The 20,096-nt window shown below is 36.2% G+C and overlaps 1 protein-coding gene across 1 annotated transcript in view; it reads right to left on the bottom strand.

The window, feature by feature from the left end:
- crhr1 (corticotropin releasing hormone receptor 1) overlaps positions 1-20,096 on the bottom strand; it is a 140,887-nt gene that overhangs the window by 13,092 nt on the left and 107,699 nt on the right. The window contains exons 7-13 of the mRNA XM_079891186.1: positions 18,113-18,233; positions 14,150-14,303; positions 12,787-12,847; positions 10,787-10,859; positions 10,466-10,551; positions 4,925-5,060; positions 1,786-1,827 (exon numbers count right to left, since the gene is read on the bottom strand). Of these exons, the coding sequence (XP_079747312.1) occupies positions 1,786-1,827; positions 4,925-5,060; positions 10,466-10,551; positions 10,787-10,859; positions 12,787-12,847; positions 14,150-14,303; positions 18,113-18,233 (673 nt within the window). The remainder of the gene's footprint in view (positions 1-1,785; positions 1,828-4,924; positions 5,061-10,465; positions 10,552-10,786; positions 10,860-12,786; positions 12,848-14,149; positions 14,304-18,112; positions 18,234-20,096) is intronic.

Raw genomic sequence — 20,096 nt, 5'->3', positions numbered from 1 at the left:
TCAAGTGAGGGGTTCAGAAGATCGAGGAGGTCAAACTCAATCGCGATCAAAAATCCATCTAGAAAAGAAACTTCTTACTTTGCTCTAAGAGCTTGACTCTCTCTTTTTATGTTTTTCTGTAAAAACATAAAACCCCTTGGGTCAGTGACTGCTGACACTTAAAGCAAGGTTTCAAATACAGCTTTCAGAGCTTTTGCTGAAAATAATCCCTGACATTCTTTTTTTTCCTTTCAGAACGATAAAAAACCTCTGCTTTCCAAAGTACATGTACAAGAAGGATGTAGTAACAGGAGACATTAATATCCAAAACCTTACAAAAAACTCAAAAGTTTACAATGATTTTTAGAGTTATCATGCTTTTCACTTTAGAATACTGATCCAAAATTAGTAATTGCTTCTGAAGGATTTGGTAAATACTTGAGTTATTACTAGTGGGTTCGCATGATCTTTACTTCAGAATTAATTAATCATTATGCATTATTCACATTCATTATGAACCTGTATATCTTAGTAGTTTTTTAAGAGTTATGAAAAAATAGTAGTTATTGATTAGCCATCGTGAACTACCACATTCGACTAGGCACTATTACTTGCTAATTCATTAATCAGAGTTTTTGTAAGTTAATAGTAGTTACTAGAGTGTTAATAATGCGATACTAATTTGTTCCTGTGTAGTTATTAATTAACAGTATTCTAAAGTGTTACCGAACCAGTCAAAGCCAAGCTATTAAAGCTATACTCAAACTTCACTAATTCTCATGTGTAATTTGTATACCTTATGTTCTGATCCTAGAGTCTTAACATGTGAATAAACATCCATTTTTATTCCATGCAAAAGACATTTTGGACATTTTGTTAAAAATCTGCAATGAACAACAATAAACTATCCTTTTAAATAGTTTTAACCTTAAAAAACTGCAATGCAACACATTGAGAGAAAGTGAACAAATGAAAGAAAGTGCTTTATTGCAGTTCCAAGCCAGATCATTTTTGGCTATCAAAAAACTTGTGGCAAGTATTTATTATTGTAGCTGTAATTCAGTACCACAGGCCTTTTAGTTCTGAACATGTTTGCGTAGACACATTGGAGCCAAAGGCACCTTCTCAAGGTTCATAACGTCATGCATCAGACATCGCGGTGTACCTTTCATATGTACCGGGAACAGATCAATGTTATCACTTTGACTTTAAGCAACATTGTACGCTCTACTTTGCTTGTGTATTCTGATATCTATCTGTGATTCAGGGTGACCTCAGATCAAGCCCCACACTTTTCTGCTTCCCTTGAACTTAAAATGACAAACAAAAGAGCCCAGACGGATCTGATCCTGGATCCCTTTACAGCACCTTTAAGCGTGTTCACTTAGAGGGACAACATGATGCCTAAGATGTGCTTACGTTTGAAATCTGGGCACAGCGCTAAAGAGTAATATTTTGGCTGGAAATTCCCAAAGGTTTACAGTTTTTTTTCAAAGGGCATGTAATACAAGCCAAATTTAGACTTCACAGGAATAAATATTTTATGAGTGGAGTAGGTTTTTATAGTTATTGACTGCCAGAAGAATGGCTTTGGGTTAACGGATAGGGTCTCGATGTGATTCTTTTTTTGGGCAGGTCTCATCGGGCTGCCATGGTTGAGGAAATCTGAATTACCCGAATTACCTAGACTGTTTGCGTAGCACTTCAAAGAGACCCATCGCTGTTGTAGAACTACGAGTCAAACGCAGAGGGCACATTTGTGCAAAAAAGGATGTAAACAGAAGATCGGGAAAAGAGTTTTCTTACCTCACTGTTCAAAAAGCAGTAGAACACTGACACAAAGAAGCCCTGTAAAAAGAACAAGAGACATTTACACTTTATAAGATACAATTTTTTTTTCTTCCAAATAACAATAAAATTTCACATACAACTCTATTTCAAAGTCACCATTCACAACCCATTTTTATCTCACATATTGTCTCAAGTTAAATAGGATATTCAATGTGAAATGGAACAAATAAGAACAATTTCAACCCTTCCTAAATTATTAGCTGTCAATCTTAAATGAATCAATTCTAAAGTTGAGTTTGTAAAATATGCTAAAAAAAATCCAAAAAAATACAATTACATCATCACATAAGCTGTCCCACAAAACAATAAACACTCCAAAACACTTGTGTAATACACAGCTCATCAAAAACAACAAAAAGCCAAAATTCATATTCATATGATTTTGTAAAAAAGAGAACCAATTGTCAATCTTATCTGAGATGGATAATTTTAACCCTCCATGGGATGATTCCTAATAAAAGTCTTTGAATGAACCAATAAAGAGTTTTATTGTCAATATGGTCACATTATATCCTGGTGGTTATTTTAAACCCATTTTCTGGCATGGCACATGTTGAGGAGGACAATGGAAATTGTATAACAATAATGCCCCCAGTAAGCATTTTTCCACCCATTAAAAAAAAAAATCAAATGAGTTAATTAGTTTCCTTTATTTTAAAACATTTACAGTTAAATTCATTATTTGCATGTTATAAGGAACTGTTAAATTTGTTCGTTGCCTAATATTGTGTGACAGTGGAATGGATAAGGATAGAGACACTATGGACAATATTGCATTTGTTATATTATGGGTAACATTTTAATAACCGCATGCAATGAATCATTAGTTAAGCATTTGTAAATAGTTAATTAATCATTTATAAAGCATTGTCACTACATTAATAGACATTAGTAGTTTAAAAATACAGCTATAAATGCATTATTCTTGATTTATAAGCATATCTATATTTTGTTTAATAATTGTATTTTCATACTTTATTAATGATCAATTTATCATTTCTAAATTAAGTATTACATTATTTACAAACCAGTTATTTAGGAGTTGTCAGTGGTTCATAAGATCTTTTAGAAACGGAAAGTAAATGATTAAACTACTTAAATGTACATTTATACAGACATCTACTATGTTTTGTAACTACCGAGTAACTATTATATGTCTAAATAATAAGATGTTAACTATTTTTGCGAGCTCATTAAATGTGAGGATTATTTATGCCTCGTAAAGCTCTTACAAAGGAGATTTAAAGGCTCAGTTAAAATAGTTACTCAGTGTGTTAACAAATGCTTTATTAACAGGCATTCTTACTGTAATCCGTGATTAATTCAGGTAGCCTAGTTATAAAACATTTAGTAGTTGTCAGCATAGACAGTAAAAGAAATGGACACAGCGACCCCATTGGATTCAACGGAGAAAAGTGAATTCAATTAGAAGCTCTCACTTCCTGATGGCTGAGCGTACTGCGCAGACTCAAACTGAGCTTGACGACGTAGATGTGACGTGAGCAACATGTCTGTCTTCTAGTAGCTGTGCCAAGAGAAATCTGAATCATTCCCTTCCGAAACTTGCAGAGACAGAGAGCGTGAGTAGGAGCTGTCCATGAGCTAGGAGCAGGAGCAACTTTTGCGATTGCCTGCGAGCTTCTCCTCCTGTCCATACGGTAATCTCTCTACTGTGCGACAGAGAGTCGCGTGGTTATGACGCAATCGTTAGCCTATTTTTACAAAAACTGCTTCTACAGGGACATAACGTAAGATACAAGGTAATGGAGCCTTTTATACATTTTTGTGTTTCTTTAGAAATAAATCATGGACAAATGGAGTCTTTAAACGCCTCAGATGTAAAGTTATTCGCTGTCAAAGTGACGCCAAAATGAATGGGAGTCAATGGAATGCTAACAGCAGGTGATGGTCTGCTAATCAATGGCGGCCCCCAGGGAAGCTTCAGTTTCGGCTGAAAGATTACCCCCTTGGTTGTCAGTAACAGCAACCAATCAGCTGCGCTATGTAGATGATGATGCGATAGCTATCAAATTGAGTCGAGTTTCATGCCAGAACTTGGTGTTTTTTTTATTTATTTATCCATTATTAAATGATCTGCCTTTTTAGTATTTTATCAACATGTGCTGTTTTTAACATTAAGTAAGCTTTGAGCTTTTTATAAAATTTTATAATATTAAAATCTGTTTTTGATGAATTTCTTTCCATTGTCAAAGTTTTGCCTCCAAGCAAATACCTAAAAAGGACCTCCTCAAATCTTAATTTTCAAAATAGTTATTTTATTAATGAGATAGTTTTCAGCATAAGATCCGTTTAAGCATGTTTCAGATTAATAAACCGTTCAGCATGTTTGTCTAATGAGAGCATCCTAACATACAATTTTCTGCACAGATGAATTATCATTCCCATGAGGATTTGGACAGATGTGGGGCCAGATGAATCTGTGGAAAACATGGCTTCAACATTCATGAGAGACCCCCGGGTCACACCAGGAAGCAAATGGTGCAAAACAGGATAGAGTTGACCTTGTGTGCTTCGGATGACATGAACAACTTTCGACTGATGTGAGAAATGCAGCACGAGGAAATGGAATGACGATTTCCGAACACGTGGGCGAGACTTCATAGAAAACGAAACATTATAAAACATTTAGCTGTGCAACTGGTTTGACCTGATTGTTTTTTTGCAAAAACAAATGCATTTACTGATTAGTAGCAAGAGCTGCACCACTTCAGCATGTGATGTTTCAGCACAAAACCTGCATCTTATTCATTAAGCATCTGCAATCCATTTTAACCAAGAGCTAAATGCACTTAAATAGGACTGAGATGTATATTTAGATTATGTCACTGTCATTATATTCAATGCAAATTAGGCTCATTAGTGACTTATTCAGACTCATTCATTAACTCAGCAGCACTTTTTTTTTTTTTTTGTAAAAGACAGCATGTGCAAATTAATAACTCTTATTTATATTTACTCTTAATAACTCTTAGTGGGTACAATTCATTCTCAGAATTTCCACCTCTGAGTTGTAAAGATCAGATTCAGATCTGTTTTATCACAATTAATATGGGTCAAAACTGTGCTTGTTTACCTGAAAGGACTCAAGGAAAGAGTTGAAGTATATGAAGACAATCTGTGAGATCTCATCCTCGCCAGGGTTGACGAAGAACAGCATGTATGTGATACCCAGCAGGGGCAGAAGAACCAGTGTGGCTTTTACTGCTTTCCTGTGAGATTCAGAGAAGAAGAGATGAGAATATGGAAACCAGACTTATAAATAAAAGTCATGTCTCAGATATTGCTATATTAAAAACTGCTGTAATTTCTGCCCTACAAGTTTTAATAAAACAATAAAACATACAAACAGGTTTCCAGAACGTTGTGCTAAAAAATAGACACAGCTTTAATGTTTTAAAGATATGTTAAGACAGGCTTTAGAGGAAATAAGTTTAGTGTAATCTAATCTTAATGCCAGCATTTACATTTACAGTTTAATTTCTCAGATTTGCTTTGTATTGTTACAATGTCTGTAGCAGTGGATTAGCGTCTGGGTATGCAGGGCATGCATGTGCATATGGGTCTGGGCGCATTGGAGCCTGCATCCAGGGCCGTCGCTAGTTGGGTAAAAGGTGGTGACAATTATAGGGGGCCCCACAAAATTTATAGTTATATTATATAGGTCCCTGTTGTATGAATAATTCTAATATTTATATTAGTTGTATGCCTGAGATTTAAATGAAAACCACAAAAACATTAGCCTAGAAATCTAGACGCACCCTTGCGTTGACTTTCGGAGCTGTAAAAACCTAAATTGGGTCAGGCCAATCACATCGCGTATAGAGTAGGCGGGGCGGGCTTAACATAATGACGACAGAGTTGCGACGGTTCCCTGCTACTTGAAAACAAAGAGCTGCTGGCGAACAGTCTTTCGAATCGGCTTTGGCCGCGACTCTGGAGGACTTGGAGTTAAGTTTTTCTTTGAGAAAAGAGCAAAGAACTTCCTTTTTTAAGTCATTCTTAAAAAAGGAAGATGTGTTCATAGTTTTGCCGGCCAGATTCAAAAGTTGAATCTATCAACTAACGTTAGCGCTCCGCTGTTGGGAAAACGCTCTGGTTGGTTGAAGCGCTGTCCTATTGCGTGCAGAGGGAATTTGAAAGACAGCCGTTGATCCCGCCCCTCGGATTGAGCCGTGTCTATGGTGAGTTGCCAGACCTAACATCTTGATGTAGGTCTGGCTTGCCAGGCTACAAAAACATGCAATTTGGTAAAATATTTTAAAAAAAATGTCTCTTACCTCCCTATTAATCTAATCTAAAGTATTTATTAATTATTCAGTCAGTGACAAACATCAGATGGACCCAATAAAATTGTAAGTCCCACCCCAGCTCGTGAACAGAACCAATCAGAGTTGAGGCGGCAGTGCCTGAAGTTAACGATGAACTTGGTGGAAGAGCAGGAGATTGACTGACAAAATGTCGGGGAAAAGAAAACATAAATCAGGGCACCAGAAACGCCATGAAAAGAAGGAGAGGGAGGCCAGGAGAGTTGTTGTATCCCAATCGATCAAGACGTTCTTAAAGACAGGTTGTATTGTTATTTCGTTGGGAATAAGAAAACTACCGTCTACAGCCTGCCGGGTCCTGTCACTCATCATTATCGGTGCGCTCCACAATCGATCGAATGATTACGTGGTCAAAATTCCTGTCTTTTTACACTATTGTAAATAGAGTTAAAAATTGACACGAGTCACGATGCATTGCATTATGCACCTGACCTGCCGGCTGATGATGTATTTATTACATCAATAAAACACGAATACACACTGCACTTGAATGAATACATTTTAGCTTTATTCAATAATATTATCTTTATTAAAAAATAAGACAATAAATTACTTCATTTTTTAAATTTGACTGCATTTTTGTCAATTTATAAATGTTTACTTTTTGATTTATGAATTATAACAGACTGATGGGGAAAAAAACATTATTTTGCTGTTAATTTTTAAAAATTGGTTTTATTATTATTTAACAATTTCTTTTTATTAGTTGTAATTTTTATATAAATTTAACTTTTAAAATAAAGGTTTTACAACAACATCACCTTCTTCTGTTATATGTGGGCCTCCATGTTCATCTATTGTACAGTATATGATATTGGTGGAGGGTGGTGGGGGCCCACATCAATATTTTTTCAGGGGGCCCCGAATCCTCTAGCTACGGCCCTGCCTGCATCCATAAAGCTATGACGTCATTCGCTTTCACAGAGATCAGAGATCGTGCAGCACACACACAGAAACATTTAGAAGTAGAGAAACCTGTTGTCAACACTGCCCGCAACTTTATAGCTTCATTACTGAAACTATGCTACATTATATTTCTCAGCAACGAGATGGAAGCATTGCTTTTTTTTTAATCGCAGTAAATGCGGTTTGATATTCCGATTTATTTTGGCTATAAATCCGTTGTGTGTTGTCATAGATGCATGTCGTTATTCATGATTTGTGAATCCTCTTAATTTCCATCTCCATCTTAATTTTATAATGCATAGAAGACTGAAACCAGTGTCATCTTGACCTGCTTGATTTGTGATTTATTTATTTTTTTATCACAGCAAAGCACTTGTTTGTAAACCCCTTGGTAAATCCGCTAGTCAGGAAAGTGAAAAATAGGCAATCTTCATGTTTAACGTCTATTTCCAATAAACACGCAGACCTGAATTAAGACAAAATCACTTGTTTTAGATTGAGCCTGATTTCTGAAATCTTTTTCAGTGTTTCTCAATGCTCTTTTTCTGTTCACAGAAAAAACAGGCTGTGCCAAAGAATAACGCTCCAAGCCATTAGATAAATCAGCTTATACTTTTAAAAATGGTCATCAAGTCTGCTAGTCGGTCATATTAGGCTCAAATAGACTATTTGTAAAATATTTCACAATACATTTTTGGTCAGTTAACCATTCCTTGAGTCTTTAACTTCACTATTCTGATTGGTGAAATCTTTCACAGTAAAATGTTTGTCAGTTAACCCTTTTCTGATTCCTTCACTTCACTATTCTGATTTGTGAAAAGTTTCACAGTACAGTTTTGATCAGTTTGATCACCCTTTCCAGAGAGCCTAACTTCTTTCCACTCCCTTCTGCATTTTATGGGATTGCGCTATCACACTAATTTGTCCTGTTTGGTAAATCTGGCCCTATGTCATCTAATTTTTTTCTTCAAGACTGGTCCTTACTTTGTAAAGTCAGTTACATAAAAAGGAAGATTGGTCTAATTTGTAAGTTAGACAGATTACCTCTCGTCTAACTGCTACTATAGTTGGTCAAACTGTCACAGTGTCTGGTTTGTGTTCCCTGGGTAACCACTAGTGGTCATTTTCCCCCACGGTGTCATTCACATTAGGAACTGCATTCCCCACAATCCTTGTCTGCACTCATCACTGTTCATTGCACCCAGCTGTTTCCCATCATGATTGTTAGTTTCTGTGTGTATAAATACCCTGCCTGTTTAGTGTTTGTTACGGAGTCCTTGTTGCATATCACACCACTTCTGATGCCTGTTCCTTGCCTGTTCCTTGGATCTTCCCTGTCTCCTTGAGTGTGGATAGTGACACAAACTAGTTCTTAAGACTTAACGTAGAGGCTAAGTTTATGCAACTGGCCCCTGATTTCCATTTGATTGACAAATATTATTAGATTTAACACAAATTTAGAAATATATTCTACATAAAATATAATTAATATAATATTTTTAGCCAGGTGGTGTCTGAATAATGATGCACAGAATAACACCACAGTTGCTGATATACAAAGAGTTCAACGCTATGACATTGAGATGAATCTGGTTTAATCAGTATGTATTGCATTTGCTATGGACGACTGACTGTGACTGTAAAAGGACATTAGTCATAGCTGAAGGGAATATGAGTATCACAGAGAGAGAGAGAGAGAGAGAGAGAGAGAGAGAGAGAGAGAGAGAGAGAGAGAGAGAGAGAGAGAGAGAGAGAGAGAGAGAGAGAGAGAGAGAGAGAGAGAGAGAGAGAGTGATCCTTAACACATCAATCATCCATCAATCCCTTTCTCTCTTTTTTACACAACAGTTTGGCACAGCAACTAACAGCTTATTATAAAGTTCCAGAACTCAGAACAGACACAAAACATGATTAAATTCAGCATCTCAGTCTGCTCATCCTCCTCCATCTACCCAACAGGAAAGCCAAATCACAGCGTGCAATGTTTTGGATGTTAAAATATCACATTTTAATATGCAGAGGCAACTAGATGTAAGCCATTTATATGATTTACCCATACTGTATAGTGTAAACAGTGTGTACCTATTAAAACTGCTCTGTTAGCCAGAGCCTCCGAGCAGCCCAACACTGCAACATTTGCTTACACAATAGAGTTATGCTTTCCAGATTAATAATCTAGCTCTAAATTCTTATTGTATGTCAGCAGTTGTCTACTATCCTATCCTTTTGTATTCATTACTATTTCACATAAGGAGATAAGCGTCTGAGGTGAAGTAACATTTTCTACACTCATTTTGAGGGAAATTATCCATAATTTTGGCTTTAAACTTCGTAAAATACAGTACCATGTTTGGTGTCATCTTTTACTCATTAGCCATCTATAGTAATGCTGGTATTTTGAACTTTCTATTCATCAAAGGATCCTGAAATAAATTATCATGGTTTCCACAAAAATATTAAGCAGTGCAACCTTTTTCAACATTGATGACATTTTTCCTGAGCATCAGTGCTTATTAGAATGATTTCTGAAGGATCATGTGACACTGAAGACTGGAGTAATGAGGCTGAAAATTCAGCTTTGCCATCACAGGAATAAATTACATCTTTAAAAATATTCCAAAAGAAAACAGTTTTTAAATCATAATAATAATTATAACAATATTACTGTTTCTGTCAGGACCACTACCGTCAAATACGATTGACAATTAGCATACAGTTTGGATTGGCGGTATGGTTCCGTTCTGGGCGAGAACTCCCTGAACATCCATGCAGCCTAGCATGGATAAGAGCAGGGAGAGCAGCAATAACCCCCCTTGGGGTAAACAGAACAGAACCAACATGAAAGTTTGCAAATATATTTAATTTAAGATTTTAAAGTACAACATAATCGAGAATTTATTCTGATTCAAGGGGAATCAGAATGCCAAATCCTGGCTGACGAGAGGAGGAGCTGGGGATGGAGGAGGGTAATTAGCTCCTGAGAAATGTGATAGCTGCTGATAATACTGAAGGAGCTTATATACTGTATGTATGCGGTGATCGGCGTCGTATTCCTATAGGTAGATGTGGATCAGCTGAGGGTCAGCTGATGTGAGCTTGACTAACGTGACCTGCCAGAACTAACGCTATGCTTGATTTTACTTTATTTTTGATCAAATAAATGCTAAGTGCAGCTTTTTCAAAAACCTTTGAATGGTAGTGTATATTGCTAAGAGTACTACTAAACTCATTTGGTAGGTAACAGCCTAGTTTAATTAGCCAAAATGTTTAATAAATTAAAACCTATGTGGCAGGGGCATTTTATGTTTCTGCATGAAGTCTCCTAGCCCTACAATGAGCAACCTTTCTTTTGGGATCTGTCTGTGCTGAATAATCTATCTCACCTGTACTGAATGGTCTCTGAGGTAGTGGAGGCCCTCAGTTTAGTCATCAGGATCCTCACAATGTTGAAGAGAAAAATGAAATTAATCTAGAGATGGATAGAAAGATAGAGAGAAAAGGCACTCGATTTTACACACTATAATGGCAAATATGAATTATCATCAATATGAAATTACTGTACACACATAAATCATGGAAGACATAATAAGACTCATGCGAAAGAGGAAGCACCAAACAAATAAAAAATGCTAAATTACTTGTACACACCAAATCTCATGAAACGTTTGTGTTAGTGGACATGAATCAAGACTGTGCTGACTCACCAGTAGGACCAGTATCATGGGACCCTGGTAAATATAATCAGTGTAAATGCCGGCCCGCTTCCCAAACCAACACCTGCACAGAAAGAGTAAGATCCCTTACCTAATGATGAAGCACCTAAAATTATTATAAAGTATATATAATATTTTGACCCCGTTTCTTCAGACAGCGTAACTGTTTATCCGTGTAACAATAAAAATGGACTTGGAGATAAATGTTTATTATTATAGTACAATGATTAAACAAGCCTAGTAAAACAAGTTCAGTAAAGTGATTAAAGACGATCCACTGGAAAATATCTAAAAAGAAGCTTTTCCATAAAAAGAAAAGAAAGAAACAAAGCAAGGAAGAGAAGGAAAGTGTGTCCCTAGGGCAGATATGCACCAGATTTGTTAATCTTACAGTTTCAGTTGGGTACACGGCATAATCAAGACTGTCTCGGCTGAGTGTGTCAGTTTTACAGGAAGGGAGAAACATCTGGCTTTTGGGGATACGTCTAAATGGCAAAATGCTGTCATTTGTGGAGCTCAACCAAAGAGATGCACAAATTCATCTAGGTAAAACAATTTTTTTAAATGAGCATGTTTAAAAAATACTTTTCTGAGGTCATCTACATCTGGTTTGGGTTTGCCCTTAAGGTCAAAGAAAATGACATTGAGATGAATTTGGTTTAGGCAGTTGGTTAAGGGCTAGACTAATCTGGCAAGCCTCTACCAAGGGATGAATACATTTTCAAAACTGAACACCCGGAGTAGATGTACAGCCATTGATATTAACAACATAATCTGTGTACACTTGTATGGTTAGCTGCATTTTGTAATTAGCATTTAGCATTGTTTTTTTTCCTTTCTGCGCAGAGCTGTGACCCATTTTTGGCTCACAATGCACCAGTGGAGAAGCGCTGCTCCACAGTGTTCAGCAGATGTAAGTGAGAAGGTAAATTAAAGAGGTGTTAGGGACTGTTAAGAGAGACTTTTTAAATATGCGAAAATTAATTTGTTTAGTTTGGTAGCACCCCATAGGCTCTGTTTAACAACAAACAATTCACATATTAAGTTTAAATTTGGCAATGTTTCTTATTTTCTATACACAGTCTAAAGGAAATTAAAAGTTCACTTTTTATCCATCCATCCATGCATCCACCCATCATCCTTCCATCCAATCATCCATCCAAAACATCCATCTATCCAAACCATCCATCCATCCATCCATCCATCCATCCATCCTACCATCCATCCATCCATCCATCCACAAATTATTACACACTCCCAACTTACTTGTGACATAATGACACAATAAATCTAATTAATGTAACTATTATTTAATTCATAATTTATACATGGTAAAACTATTAGTATTTCACGTGCAGAAGACAGTAAATCTGCAAAAATGGAGAAAATATTTTCATATATTACAATAATGCCATATTTTATGCATTTAACCCCAAATATAAAGCCTGGACAATGGACATTATATACCCCTCTACCCCAATTTAATATGAATAAATTAACATTTTTCACGATGAAACATCGTTTCTTTGTAGTGTCCCATCTTGGGACTAAAGAAGTTAATGTGGGCTTAGAATATCCACCCTAATTCATTCTTTAAAAGTGTATTATTATAAAATAAATTTTCGTTTGTTAGTCAGTTGTTAGATTTATTATGAAGTGTCTTTTTATTTAGAAGATCTTTTAACTGTATATATCAAGTCTAGACTACTATTGAACTATTGAACTGGGATGTTTACATCAGTGTCACTCATCAGTTCCGTGAGTAGCAGGTGTTAATTAGCATCACTTACAGAACGCTTCTCTGGCTTTACCGTGTATCGATTGTTTAATGAGCAAGACAAGGATAGATGATGGAGATAATTGGGGTTAATCTAACCTTTAATTGCTTTTATTGTAAATGAGGTGAGTGAGTTTGTGTGAGTAGAGTAAAATGCAGATATTATACAGAGATAAAAAAGGAAGAAAATGACAGAAAGCATCAGCAAACTCACTTTTCATTGTCATAGTACAGCTTGCCAATGGCCCATGCGACGATAATGGGGAATGGAATACCTTCGGAAAAATGCAGAGCAAATTTCCACTCACTTACTTTGAAAATCAAAGACATTGTACAAACAGTATAATTGATACTATTAAGGGACTGTGTGATAAATCCTCGGCAATGACTCATTTGCAATGCATTTTTAATGAGGAAAATCCAAGGCTTGTTTATTTGCATAATAACTCGCCCATGGTTCAGAAGAGAACCTGATCAAATTGCAGTCCTCATTAGTGTAATTATCTACTACTGTAGCTGTGTCTCTTTTTCAAGTTATTAATCAAAAGTAATTTAATCAATGATGTACTTTAAGGTGACAAACACAGCAAGATCAGGATTGTGCATTACATGAACTAAGAAAGCAAAAACAGGTCAGTTCTGATTTTCTGTTGCCTTTAAAGGGTTAGTTCACCCCAAAAATTTTAATTCTGTCATTAATTACTCTTTTTAAAAAATATATAATTTACTCTACTTTTGTTTATCTTCGGAACACAAATGAAGATATTTCTGCCCCTTCATTGACAGCTACGCAACTACCAATTTGACGCTTCAAAAAAATAAAAAATAAAGAGATTTGTAAAACTAATCCATATGAATTGAGTGGATTAGTCCACATTTTCTGAAGAGACACGATCGCTTTATATGATAAACAGATTTAATTTAGGCTTTTATTCACATGTAAACATTCATCAACGCACACAACAGTTATGATAAACGAAAGCTCAAGCATGTTCACTTGACGTGTGAGAACCAGGTTCATTCTTGTGTTATGCAGCTTGGTTGAGCTTCCACAAGAGGTTTATTATCACGTGTCAAGCAGATATGGTTGAGCTTCTGTTTACAGTATGTTCACTGATCAATGTTTAAATGTGAATAAAAGCCCAAATTAAATCTGTTCAGCATATGAAGTATCTCTTCAGACAATTTGAACTAAACCGCTAAATTCATATAGATTAGTTTTACAATCAGTCAAAGTGGTAGTTGCGCAGCTGTCAATGGAGAGTACAGAACTGGCTCAGATTTTATAACAAATATCTTCATTTGTGTTCCGAAGTCTTACGGGATTGGAACAACACAAGGGTGAGTAAATGATGACAGAATTTTTCAATCTTTAATCAAAACTACTGATGTCTTAAATCCAACCCTACATATGCTATGTGACACAGCAATACTTTAGATTATGTACATATTATGGGTTGTGTATTGTGTGTCACGTTAACTTTAAAGTAAACGGACATGTTCAGGGTCATTCTATGAAACAGGTGCATGATCCAAAACTGGATAATTTCCAGAGCTGTGCATCATGGGATACTTACACCAGCCTATACAGATGAACATCCATTTCCTCAGTTTGTCTGTGGAGTATGTCAGTACTATGGCTGTGTGCAGATAGCAGCCCTCTCCAAACATCCAGAAGAAGTTGGTCACATGGAAATAATTATACGCTGCTGTGACCAGCCTGCACCAGATCTGAGAGCGATGAGAGAAATCAAGTTAGATGAGAAACTGTCCTAAATTGTACCCTGGGAGATCACCATACCAGTTCTTGTAAGCATTATCTGTTTTAAAATGCTTTTATTTTTATAGCTTGAGGAAATGAAAGCTTGTGTGTAATTACGTGTGTGTGGAATGTCTACTCTTTATGATTGAAGCTGAATTCAAACACCAAGCAGGGGATAAAACCTTTCTACTCCAAAAGAAGGGACATTACAGATGGCTGTGGGGTGGGGTGGATGGAACAGATTTAGATGAAAGTATGATAAAAGCCAGTGGGTTATCGTTTCTCATGACAGGACTATCAGAAGTACAATACCTCTCAGATGGTCCTATCTGAATATCAAAATATGTATGGGTTTGACAGATCAAACGTAGTAGAGAACACTGCAGAACGTTAACTGCAGCACAAATCATAAGGTTTCATATATAATCTTAAAAGTGTTCAAATTTGTTTATAGTAAATATTATAGGTGTATGAATGAAATCCTATGAATAGATAGTTTATCAGTAAATACTGAAGTAATAATAACAACAGTGTTATATATATATAAGAGGTAAACCCTGCACCCCAAGTATGTATTTTTTTATATTGGTAAAAATTCTTAGACATATACTTTGGCCCAAGATTCTCATCTTTGATGATTATTTTGAGTGTTTGGGATTTTTTCTTTAACAAAGTAATAGGTTAAATGTTTTAAATTGCTGTACTCATTCAGAAAGTACCATGTTATCAAAGCATTGTGTTACCAATTAGCAATATAGCATTTATTGAATTAGCTTGTTAAAGCTAACCAAGTTTCCACGACAAAAACATATTTAAGTTGAGAGTACTGATAATTTTAAGTTGTGTATGAATTAGCTTACTCAAATATTTCAAGTTAAGAGCAATAAAAGAATATGAGTACAAAATAAAAATCTGCAATTGTAACTGTAACTGATTACCTCAAATTATTAGCGTTTTGCCAATTTATTCGGGATTACAGTGAAGACTGTGTTGCCGAAACACGTAGATCTACTTAACTGCATTTAATGATTTAAGCCAGATCATTAAAGGCTGTTTACTTTACCACATTATTCTAAATTTACAAAAAAATATAGCAACAACTGAAACCACACGTACGCAAAAAGCACTTACTCTGTACGGCCTTATAATCGTGTTATAAAAGTTATATTTCATCCTAACACGACTATAATTATATTAAAGTATGTTGCATTAATTTTCCATAATTATGTAATCCATATATACAAATTATATAATAAAATTATGAAATAATACAATTTAATTTCATCTTAAATACATTCCATCATAGAGTTTAAGAGTAAGAAAAGCTGCGTTATAGCCTTCAGCTGCAAGGTTTCTCTGAATAACGCAGATATACGCAGCTGGCTAATGAGAGGTCTGTAATCTGGGTCTGTATAAAAGGTGTTTATTGTGAGAACTGGTGAGAATGGCACACTTGGCATTGCTCGAGGATCGGGCGAGAGCGCGTCTGCAAACAGCGTCAAGTTTGACGAGTGTGACGAAAGGCTGTAAGGAAAGTGTGTGCGGAAAGCTCTAATAAGAAGATGGTGTGGGCGTGTTTTATGCAAATGAATAACCTTGTGCACGTGGCCGCTCATTTAGAATACTCCAAATTCCCTAACAATAGAACAATGTTAAGAACAAATTCATGTGCATACGAACGTGTTGTGAATTAGGTGGAGATTTTTCGTGAGAAGTTCTCCTGTGCGTACAAATGCAAAATAATCCACGCTATTTTTAGGAAATGAGACCCAATGTTCTTCTGCAATATAGGGTATATACTTTTTGTATACATATATAAACAAAGCTGATTAATAAACCAACTGACAGAGAAAAAAAATCCAAAACATGTGAATGACAGATGTTTAATGTTTAACGGACAGTACGACAGTACTGCAGCTGGATGAAAAAGCTGTGACGCTCCTGATATTTGCCAGAGTCATACTGGCTTCTGTGTGTGTCAGCGCACTGTTTAATCCTGTTTAATCCTAGCCTCCGCTCTTTTGTTTTGGTCATATTTCATAACTGAGCTCCGTCATGTTGTCTCACGAGAAGATAAAAAATCTGTCACTCTCGACTCAAGATTGAAGATCACAGCTGTGAGTTATGACTGAAGTGGGAATTCAAGTGTCACTGAAAAATTATAAACTTTCAGACCTAAGGCTTCTCGTTAAAAAGGGTGACTTTTCTCACAATCTGTAGGAGAATGCAAAATCTCAGTCTAACACTTATATCAGCCTTATAGGGGCTTGAGAAACTATTGTAGACTCATTTAGTCCAGGCATTAATCAGCAAACTAATAGGCCATAGACCATTACATGTATTCTGGTAACGATTTTATTTCAACATGTGAAATAGTGGGAAAAATGAAAAGCTCTCTTAGTCATAAAGCCTTCCAGCTCTCAGAAGTACTTATTTAGAATTTTACAACCCTCTTTCATAATAGGCCCCCTGGTGTGACAGGAATTTAGGACCTCGTAGAGATTACAAGCTTCTGTAGGATCTTTATTGCTAATTTTGCAGTTATTTACGGAACAATGTCTTTCATTAACTGGCATTGTGTAAATTCTCCACAAAGTGACACTTTTCACAATAAATGTGTAATTTTGCGCTATAAAAATCAATGAAAAGCAGTTGGCTCTGACTTGTGAGCCTTTCCTAAACGAATGCATCTTGTGCATACAGCAAAAAAGACAATGCAAAGCTCAACCTCATTAAGCGAAGCGGATCGAATGAGTCAAGATGTTCTTTGTATAAACCACAAGGCAACTGGGATCACTTGCTTGAACCGTAATTGAAACGATTCAACACAAGTGCATCAATGACATTGTGTATTTACACAATTTTATTCACAGTTAAACAGACAGCTCTCCATTTTGTCCAAGAAGGCTAATTTTATTTCATCTAGACAGGTCAATAGTAAGCATTTGTCTTCAAATAATTTCTTATCACTTTTAAACATCTCAAAGGAGCTTTACTTGAATGTAAACTAGGAGAATCAGGCCACTGCTATCTATATACAGACCTAGAGGAATGTGTAATAATCACTTCCGTCTGAAAACACCTTGCAAGTTTTTCTCTAGGGGAGTTCAGAAGTAGAATTAATGTGCTGCTGTGCAAAATCTTAGCATGAAGAGGCAATTAAGTCGGCCCTTGCATAAAATACAGACAAATTATGCTTTGGCAACAGCAAAAGATAAGTATCAAGGACAAACATGGTGGAATCGAACTATGATACCATCCAAAAAGCCATGTGCATCATAGAGTATGAGTTTGAATTTGAATGTAAGATGGAAGAGCCCTTTGGGACTGAAATAGACGTGGTGGTAGATGAATTAATTGCTTGACTCAGATGAGTTGATTAAGGAAGCACAGAAATGTAGAGGGTAATTAATTCTCAGCGAAGCATAGTGGACGATGAGCTGTTTGCATTCCTCCCAAAACACCCACAGATACACATCTAGTGCCAGTTAGATTTCCACGCCTGTAATGAGTGCAGAAACGGAGACCCAGGTGTCAGGGACAGTTTTTGAATGCAATCAACAAACTTGTGTTTCTCTGCATGCGTGCCAACAGAATGAGGGAATAGCAGTGGGTTGAAGAGAGGGAAATAGTGAGACGAACAATGGATTGAACAAAGGAGCGGGTGTGCACATATTGTGAGAAAGAATAACAGATTATCTGTGCACTGTTTGTGAATTTTGAAAGGAAAGGTAATAGGAGAAGGAGAGAATATTTGTCTTCGTATGTGTTTACTCACCACATTGCTCTCATGCACCTCTGGATTCATGGTGAGCTGCACCACAAACCAGGTGGCATTTCGCAGGATAAATGCCGTAATCAGGTTCCAGTGGATGATATTTCTCAGACACCGGATACTCCTGAGAATGGAGGGGAAGGAAAGATGGAGGAGGTGAAAGATGGAAAGAAAGAGTTAAGATGTTAGATGAAAAACACTCTTCTTATCAAGGCTTTTAGTTGTCTTTTTCACAGGGTGTGAATACACTCGCAGCTTGACTTCATTTTGTTGTATTGGTAGATCCACTGTGTCCTTGAGTTTTCTCAGCATGCAGTCCCATCAGAGCACATTATGTTTATCTTTAAATGGCACACCGACTGTGTGAAGCGGTTGCATCTTCAAGTACGCAGAGTTTATATTCAGAACTCGTATGATATATACAAAGGGAGTCAACTGATTAAAAACCGACTGACTTAATGACTGACTTTCTTATATGTAGCACAAAAGACGTATTTTGAAAAATGTTGCTAACAAAACAGTTTTGGTGACCATTGACTTTGGACAAAAAAAAAAAAAAAAAAAAAAAAAAAACCTGAGACATCTCTCAAAATATTTTCTTTTATGTTCCACAGAGGATAGAAAATCATACCAGTTTGGTAAATAATGACCAACGTTGAACTTTTTGTCAACACTTCACAGTGAAATGTGTTGGTTTCCCATCGTCATTCTTTTCGTTTGATTCACATCCGTTAGAATTTTGTTGTCAGGGTGATAAAAGCAAAGAAAAATGGTTTGGTACTGAAAACAATATTAAACATTGTGCCTAACAGTCCTTCTTTGTGTGATTTTTACTGCAGAAAATGTCACCAGTGCCTCAGGAGAAACATTTGGATCAGGCTGCTGCTTTGAAAAGCTACACTCCAACATTTCAGCATTTTACAACACGTTTCCTGGTTCTGAAAGGCTTCAGCAGACAGAAGAAGCTGCTCTTATAAGCAACACACTAAACTGGCAGTCAGGATAGTGTTTTAAAGAATTGAAAAATTTAAAGCAGGTCAAGAAGTTGAAGGCTAACTCAATGCACTTTGAGTGAACTTGGCTTTCAGACTGACGACCCAGATTTGTGTCATCAAGCGTTGAAAGGTTTTGCCCTAATGGAAATCACAGCATAAACACAGTCAGAAAGGCTAAAGAGTATTTTATGCACACAATTCTTTGTTATCATGTTGTATATCGTCATGTGTGCTGGTATAGAACAGCATCAAGATGCATTTCTCTGTAAGCTTCTATTTTTACACACACATTTGCTTAAAAATTTTATCAGATGTTTTGTTTTACCTCTGCCTTAAAATGGAACAACTGAGAGAGAATTTGTTATTAAATTACCTTTATTTAGCTTCAGGACTGTTTATGTGATATGTGACATCTATCGGGGTGTCATACTGCTATTTTTTTAAGGGAACTTCAGTGCCAGTTTTGGCTCAACTTTGTGCCTAAGCAAGATAAAACATGATAAAACAAAGAGGAAAAAAAAAAATGTGTTGGTCAAGTTTTCGATTAGAATGCAAGAAGACTAAGGTTCAAAACCCGACCAAACATTTTCTGAAATAGATCAAAATCGCATCTGATCTTGACATTCAGTGATCCTCATGCATTTTTATTCTTTCACAGCGTGTGTTGTAATTTACCCTTTTTCTGCTTCTTTCTCTTATTATAGTTATTGCATACATAACAGAAGTGGGATTCAGAGGTCAACTTGCTTGTGATATCAGCTTCAGGCTGGAGCCGATATTTACGACTGACCAAAGACCAACACTGACCTCCAAATCAAAGCTGTCATCATTATTAGATAAGCAGCAAAACTTCCCAGATCAGAAGAATAAAAGAATAACTTACATAAGGACGAGAATTTATGAGTAAGTTTCTCACTGCCACAAACGAACACCAAGTGGAACGAAAATCAATAGAAAATTCAGTTTTAATCATCTATGAATCATGTATTTTT

This window comes from Squalius cephalus (genome assembly GCF_949319135.1).
Source record: "Squalius cephalus genome assembly, chromosome: 1".
Lineage (NCBI taxonomy): Eukaryota > Metazoa > Chordata > Actinopteri > Cypriniformes > Leuciscidae > Squalius > Squalius cephalus.
Note: the sequence above shows the minus strand (reverse complement) of the source record. Positions and strands in the feature narration are given on the sequence as shown.